This window comes from Mandrillus leucophaeus, unplaced genomic scaffold (assembly GCF_000951045.1).
Source record: "Mandrillus leucophaeus isolate KB7577 unplaced genomic scaffold, Mleu.le_1.0 Scaffold98, whole genome shotgun sequence".
Taxonomy (NCBI): Eukaryota; Metazoa; Chordata; class Mammalia; order Primates; family Cercopithecidae; genus Mandrillus; species Mandrillus leucophaeus.
The window spans coordinates 2,217,752-2,225,320 of NW_012110696.1; the positions used below are offsets into that span (position 1 = coordinate 2,217,752).

At 61.2% G+C, this 7,569-nt stretch overlaps 1 protein-coding gene across 1 annotated transcript; it reads left to right on the forward strand.

The window, feature by feature from the left end:
• The first annotated feature begins 53 nt into the window (after nucleotides 1-53).
• Nucleotides 54-4,881, forward strand: SPON2 (spondin 2, extracellular matrix protein). The gene is made up of 4 exons (XM_011970885.1): nucleotides 54-153; nucleotides 225-416; nucleotides 838-1,012; nucleotides 4,165-4,881. Exons 1-4 carry the CDS (start codon nucleotides 58-60, stop codon nucleotides 4,347-4,349), a joined length of 648 nt encoding a protein of 215 aa, XP_011826275.1. The 5' UTR covers nucleotides 54-57; the 3' UTR covers nucleotides 4,350-4,881.
• The last annotated feature ends 2,688 nt before the right edge of the window (nucleotides 4,882-7,569 follow it).

Here is a 7,569-nt window from a genome sequence, read left to right on the forward strand (position 1 = left end):
CTTTGAGAAGGACAGCCACTCCCACCAGCCCCCTCTGGTGAGATGTGTATAAGAGACATGCAGAGCGTGCACGCGGTGTTCTCCGCGCCCGCAGTCCCCAGCGGCACCGGGCAGACGTCGGCGGAGCTGGAGGTGCAGCGCAGGCACTCGCTGGTGAGCTCCGGCTAGCCGGGAGCGGGGGCCAGGGGGCAGGGGCCGGGCGCGCTGAGCCGCCGTCGCCGTAGGTCTCGTTCGTGGTGCGCATCGTGCCCAGCCCGGACTGGTTCGTGGGCGTGGATAGCCTGGACCTGTGCGACGGGGACCGCTGGCGGGAACAGGCGGCGCTGGACCTGTACCCCTACGACGCCGGGACGGACAGCGGCTTCACCTTCTCCTCCCCCAACTTCGCCACCATCCCGCAGGACACGGTGACCGAGGTGAGTGGGCGCCCCGCGTGCGCAAGGGCCACTGTGGCCCCCGCGGTGGGGATGGGGCTGGGGCCTGGCTGCGCCCTAGCCTCCCAGCCCAGGACAGCCGCTTGCGGCTTGTGTGTGGAAGAAGCTGTTTCTAGCGCCAGCAGTGAGCAAGGGGGTGCAGCTCCCCCCATACTCCCCCAACCCGGAGTCGCAGCACCGCAGGGAGGAGAGCAGGACGCGCCTCCTGAGGAAGCCGCCCCTTCCTGGCCTCGGTTTCCAGCCCCTGTTCCATGGGACGGCTGAGAGGAGCACATGGGACCCTGTCCCCCACTGTGGCGCAGAGGGTGTGCTGGACGCTGGGCAGTGGCCCCAGTAAGGCCATACCTATAACAGAAGGTCAGCTTCTTGGACCCCAGGCCAACCTCCTCTTCCTTTTCCCCAGATAACGTCCTCCTCTCCCAGCCACCCAGCCAATTCCTTCTACTATCCGCGGCTGAAGGCCCTGCCTCCCATCGCCAGGGTGACGCTGGTGCGGCTGCGACAGAGCCCCAGGGCCTTCGTCCCTCCCGCCCCAGTCCTGCCCAGCAGGGACAATGAGATTGTAGACAGCGCCTCAGGTAATGGCCTCCTTCCCATTCTGCAGGTGGCAGGGGGGAGCTGGCGGTGGAAAGTGCCCACGGCAGAGCCCAGGGACCTCGTCCCTCCAGCGGGCAGAGGCGCTGAGGTTCAGAGGGAAACTCAGTGTCTGCCACGGCCTCCTCCCGTGAGGGAGAAGCCGCGGCTCACACCCCACAGGACATATGGGTCACACGGGACACACAGCAGCCCTGAACCCTGCCACAGGGCCACCACCAAACCCGAATCTAAGGCTCTGAGAAATTCCAAGTAGGGATTCCTGGCCTGTACTGCAAGATGGTGCTAACTTAGAAGATTCAGGATTCTGTTCGTTCCAACACTGAAGATGTAACTCTTCCACATTATTTGCAGTTGAAAGCATCTTACAGGGCCACCGCTTAGGGGAAAGAATGAAAGGAGGCTCCAGACAGTACATGAGAGACTCTGTCCTGTCAGACACACACCACGGGTGACCTGTGTGTCACAGCTGACAAGGAAGCTTGCTAGGATGGCCCTGTCTGTGTGGCCACCAGGTGACAGCTGTGCTGCAGGGCACCTGTGGGGGTCTCAGGACCCGGCCACCACACAGCTCAGGGCTGTATTCACAGGCGCCTTGGTGTGGGGCAGGACAGGTGCTGATAAGCGTTCCCCTAGCTCTTCCAGGCACCTGCTGGACAGGGCAGGCTGGGAACGCTGGGGCTGAGTGGCAGTTCCCTCCCCGCCTAGCTGAGTGGCGGCCACTGTCCCCACGGAGCACCTCGCTGGGTCATGGGTTGGGGCCCGTTGGCTCTGGGTCTCTGGGTCTCCCCTGATGTGGGTGTGGGAGAGTCAGGGTAGGCCCCAGACAAGAGTGGACTTCAGACTTTACCGAGGAGGAACTGAGCCCACCAACCTGGCCATGGGCCCCATCATCCTACACTTTGCTGGCTGGAGTTGAGGCAGGTATGGGGCCGCCCCCAACACCCCTGCCTCCCAAGCCGTGTGGTAGGGACAGATGTCGTCTTGAGGAGCAGCAGTAATTACAAGCTTACTGTCAGCTGTCCCTGGAGGCAAGGGCCAGGTCAGGTCAGACAGGAGGTGGTGAGCTCCCCATGGCTGGCGGGAACCACTCCCCAGACAGAGGCTGTGCCCAGTCCTGGGTCCCTCCTCCTCATTTGGGATGAACCGGGCTTCCCTGCGCCAGCCTCAGTGCTGCCCCTGCCCAGTTCCGGCTTGGGCTTCTCACTCGTTTGTCCAAGTGGATGCCGCATTCCAAGCAGATGTGCCCAAGCCACTTACCCAACAGGCAACATGCCAGCACTGTCTGTGCTGTGCGGCTAGTCTGGCGGGAAGAGACTCCATGGGCAGAGGGTCCAGAGAGGTGCGGTTTGCCCCACCTTCGGGGGCACTGGGCCTCAGTGGGCAGGGGAGCACGAGGCCAGTGCCCTGGGCCAGGAGAGGGATAAAGTCAGCAGCCAGGAGAAGGATAAAGCAGCATTGCAGGGGAACGGTGGGGAGAGAGTGTGCTGTGAGCTCTGAGCAGGAGGCAGGACATGGAGAGGAGGGTGGAAAGGGGATAGAGCCAGCTGTGCCTGCCAGGGGACCACAGCGGGGAGCTGGTGATAAGGAGACCCGTCTAGAGAGTTCCACCCAAACAGCGCCTGAGCAGGATCAAGCCGAGCACCTTCCCTCCCCAGTGTTCCTGGGAAGCGCCACTGTGAGGCATGATACCCCATCCGAGGGCGCTGCAGGCATCGTGGCTTTGAGAAGGACAGCCACTCCCACCAGCCCCCTCTGGTGCTTCCTGCACCCGCCTGCATGCTGGCCTGCTTCTGTTCCCTCATGCCCTCGCGGCTCTCTCCCCAGCACCCGCCGTGCTGGCCCTGTGGGGACAGAGCACAGACCACTGCCCACAAGGGTCTCTCCTGTGACTTTTGGCTTCCCAAGGGCAGAGGCTGGGACTGGCGTGTGGTGGCTGGCACTGAGGAGGCTCCGCCAGGTCCATGCCAGGCCAGCCTGGCTCCGCTCTGGCTTCCTGCTCACACGCTGGACGCCTGTCCCCAGGCCTCCTCCTCACAGGATGCTTGTGGTGCGGCCCTCGCTGCAGAACAGGCACTGTAAGCGCTCACTGACTCCTCATCGCAGCGAGGGCAGGGGCGCTGCCACCATCCTGGTTTCACTCAGGAAGCCGGGGAGTGCTGGGATCTCCCAGCAGCTCTGTGTGTTCCCCAGGTGGGCTGCCCGGGGCCCTGGCTCTCTGGCGTCTACACCAGTGCCCTTGCGAAGCCTCAGCGCCCGAGGTCTTTGCAAGCCCTGCTCCTGCCTCTCTGGAGAGGGCTGCTCCAGGTGTGGGCCTGGCCAGGGCTGCCCGACCATTCCAGGCACTGCACCTGCACACCAACCCTCTTCTCCACTCTCTTTCATCCTTCAGTAGCCACAAAGCTGGCAGCAGGGTGCTCGCAGATTTGTGAGGAGAGCCAAGCCCTTGCTGACTGTCCTCGAGAGCATGGCAGAGTGAGGTGGGGCTCCTGGCCTCCTTCAGGGCTGCCCGCTCTGGGCCACACAGCCAGAGAAACACTGTCCATCTGTCTGGCTTGGCCTGTGAGGTGCAAAAGAGGTGTTTTCACTTTGATTTGGAAAAATGGAAATTACCAAGTGACTTAACCATAACACCAAATGATGATTTTTAAATTTATGAAAATGATGGTACCAGATGGGACACAGGGAAACGAGAAGGATACTGAAATGTCTGAGTCCCGTGGGGGTCCAGGTCCCGCAAGACAGACAGCGAATCCGCTGCCCCTGTCTGTTATTCCGGTAAATGTAGCAGCTGGGTCCAGGCTGGGGCAGAGCAGCTTTCTACAGCAGGGGTGTCCGCCCTCTCCTGGGGTTCCTACGGAGGTGCCCGGGGCCTCTTCCTCTGCCACGATGTGGGAGTTCCGACACCACAGAGACTGGGGCGGCAGCTCCGGCTCTTCCATAGAAACGCGCAACACCAGTCCTTGGGCTGTGTCCGAGGTTGCCGCTCACTCTGCGACTGTGCCGAGAAGCGCAGGTGCCCCGGAGTGTGGGCGTGGCCTCTGATGAATGCACACGTTGGTGGGAGGGGCTTCTGTGGGTACGAAGCGCCTTTTCACGCGAGCGTTCACCTCCGTCTCTCCTGTGCTTCGTCCAGGTCCAGAAACGCCGCTGGACTGCGAGGTCTCCCTGTGGTCGTCCTGGGGACTGTGCGGAGGCCCTTGTGGGAGGCTGGGGGCCAAGAGCAGGACTCGCTACGTCCGGGTCCAGCCCGCCAACAACGGGAGCCCCTGCCCCGAGCTCGAAGAAGAGGCTGAGTGCGTCCCTGATAACTGCGTCTGAGACCAGAGCCCCGCAGCCCCTGGGGCCCCCGGAGCCGTGGGGTGTCGGGGGTTCCTGTGCAGGCTCGTGCTGTAGGCGGCCGAGGGCACAGGGGGTTCGCGCCGCTCCTGACCGCGGTGAGGCCGCGCCGACCCCCCCTGCACTGAAGGGCCCTCTGGTGGCCGGCAGGGGCATTGGGAAACAGCCGCCTCCTTTCCCATCCTTGCTTCTGGGTCCCCATGTCCCGTCTGCTCTCAGCCTCCTCCTTCTGCATAAAGTCATCCCCAAGGCTCCGTCTACTCTAAATTATGTCTCCTTATAAGTTATTGCTGCTCCAGGAGATCGTCCTTCATTGTCCAGGGGCCTGACTCCCACGTGGTTGCAGATACCTCAGACCTGGTGCTGCAGGCTGTGCTGAGCCCACTCTGCCGAGGGTGCATCCAAGCGGGGGCCACTTGAGAAGTGAATAAATGGGGCCGTTTCGGGAACTTCTGTGTTTTCATGTTATGGATCTCTTTGCATTTGAATAAAGACTATCTCTGTTCCTAACAAATGTCGTGCTGGCTGTCCCCACACTTGTTCTGGGCCCTGTGCAGTGCAGGGACACCTGGTGTGTGCTAATGGGGGACACACGTTCAGAAGGTGCCTGGTGATCTATCTGGGCCATGAGGCACATACTCTGTGTGTGTGGGAGGGAAGCTTGAGACCCACAGGTCTCCCCACAACAGAGGCCACCCCTGGCCCACAGGATTTCAGAAGACAGCAAATGGCGTGTCAGATGCATCACAAACCCAGAAGGCAGGCGCCTACCCACAGGACGATCAGAAGCTCAGAGGAGGGGCTCCTCAAGATCCGGAGGAGGCCCCAGAAGCCGTCACTCTGGCCCCTCCTTTGTGGGAGCAGCTTGCATTGCTGCTGCTCATGGGGGGCCACTGACCACCAAGACCCTCACAGCCCATCAGGCCACCAGCAGATCCCTCCTGGGACCTGAGCTCAGAGGCCCCAACCTCAAATATGTCCCCAGGGGCTCACTGTGATCTGCCGTGGCCCTCCCCACGAGTGCCACTCTCCTGGTGGAACCCCAGGGCCCTCCTAGCGCCTGGGCCAGAGCTGTGTGTGGTTTGAGGATGGAAATGCCTGGGAGACGGCTGCTTCTCCTCCAGTCCTCTCCCAGTGACTAGAAGGTGGGGGCTCATTTCCCTCACCCTGAGGCCTGGGAGACGACCCTTCCTTGTAACTAGCTAAGGCCCTCCAGCCCTGCTGCTTCTAGAACCAGATCCCAGGACCAGCTCCCACCACCCTGCACGCCATCCCCGCCCACCATCTTTGAAAACAATGAACGTAAGCCCAAGCTCACGGGCGAGTGAGTTCTGAGGTTACGTGGAGACCTGAAAAACCCCGGACTTAAACTTTTCTTAAGGTTCCCGGGACTGATAATGCCAGGAAGCCCCTGAAGGAATGGTCATAAATCCTGCGTAAAGATCACACTGTGTACTTGGAACTCAGAGGGTCCCCAGGAACATGAACCCACAATCGGAACCCACAAAACGCACAGAACACCAGCCCTGATGCTCCTGAGTCAGAGCACGTGGCAAACTCCACAGTCAGAGCCACCGGGCCACTGGGGCTGGCGTGACCAGAAGAAGATGCTGACCGAGTTAACCTCGCCAGGAGCTCTAAACTCAGAGACACCAGAGCAGCACAAAGGGGTGGTGCATCGAAGCCTTGACAGATGGACACAACACTCCAGTCAAAGGGCAGAGAGTGTAAGAGCAGACTCACAGAACCATGCACTACTGTGGAGCCTGTGAAGTCCTGTAGGAACACTGAAAGGCTGGGGAAGGGGATGCGGTGGAGACCCCTGCAAACACCCGCATCCACCTGCCCTCCCTCCTGGAGCATGGAGCTGGGGGGCCCTGGGGCGGGACAGGAGTCACTTTTCCCTCCTGGAGCATGGAGCTGGGGGGCCCTCCTGGAGCATGGAGCTGGGGCGCCCTGGGGCGGGACAGGAGTCACTTTTCCCTCCTGGAGCATGGAGCTGGGGGGTCCTGGGGTGGGACAGGCGTCACTTCGGGGCCGGAACATTCACTGCCCAGGTGAGAGGCTATCGTGCTCTCTCCCGGCCTCAGGGACCCCAGGGTATGTGTTGACGTAGGTGCCATCACAGAAGTCTCTGGAGCCCCCATGCCACCAGGATGGACAGTGTTGTTCTGAGGCACTGAGATTTGAAGGAGACCAATGGGGAGTGCCATCCAGTAATGGAAAGCTGTGTGAGGAATCCCACGGGGGCCGCCTGGCCAGAGGGTGGGTCAGACGGGACCTACGTGGCTGCCCTCGCCTGAATGAGGTGGGGAGCACGGGAAGGCGCAGAGTGCAGAAACAGCACCGCATCAGTGGCCGCCATCTTGAAAGCAGTGAGTAGTGGGTATGGACAGGAAAATGGAGAGGAGAAGCCCCTGCAATCGTCCCGAAAGAGGGAGGTGTGGGCCTCAGAAACACCCATGGGAATGGTAAGAAACGGATGAGTCTGGGTTTGTTCTGATGAAAAGGCAACATGAATACTTACAGACCTGCGTTTAACATGCCTCCCAGAGACACCAAAGCAGTTGACCCCATCCTAGTTTCAGGAAGGCCTTGACCCAACTGGGTCAGCATGGGGAGCCAGGGGGCAGTGAGCAAGTGAGGGCAAGTTCACACTTGAGGGTCCCGTTCGTGGTCTGTAGCCCCCCGTACGCTGAGCTGCCACAGGTGGACGGGGGGCACCTGGGACAGAAGGAGGGCCCCACACCTGCACTGAGACTGCATGCCACTCATATTAGTGGGACATGGCTATGCTGGGCTCCAGGGGGCTGCTGGGCCTACGGGGTGGGGGTTGGCCCAGCCCAGCGTGCCGAGGAGAAGTGGTTGGCAGTCCAGTGTCCAAGCCACAGGAGGATGATCATGGAATGGCCCACTGTGCTCAGCAACAACACACGGGCCATGGGGACTGGGGCTGAGGGGTCTGTGGCACTGGGGGAGGAAGACGAAGGGTAGAACATGGAGAAGTCCCGCCATACTCCACTGGAGCTGCAGAAGAGGGTGTGTGGATGGCACAAACCAGACGCCTGCCTTGGCACTCTCAGGGGACACCCTCCACCCACAGAATGGCGGAATGGGATGGAGCCAGCTCTGAGACACTGCCCCTTTCATAAGATGCAGGGAGGACTCTACTTTCTACCCCCACTTCTAAAAATAAGCAAAC

Excerpts from the sequence above, each read along its gene's own strand:
- SPON2 (XM_011970885.1), top strand. The coding sequence starts at position 58 with ATGCAGAGCGTGCACGCGGTGTTCTCCGCGCCCGCAGTCCCCAGCGGC. Across the intron at positions 417-837 it reads CGCAGGACACGGTGACCGAG|ATAACGTCCTCCTCTCCCAG; the intron begins GTGAGTGGGCGC and ends CCTTTTCCCCAG. Across the intron at positions 1,013-4,164 it reads GATTGTAGACAGCGCCTCAG|GTCCAGAAACGCCGCTGGAC; the intron begins GTAATGGCCTCC and ends TGCTTCGTCCAG.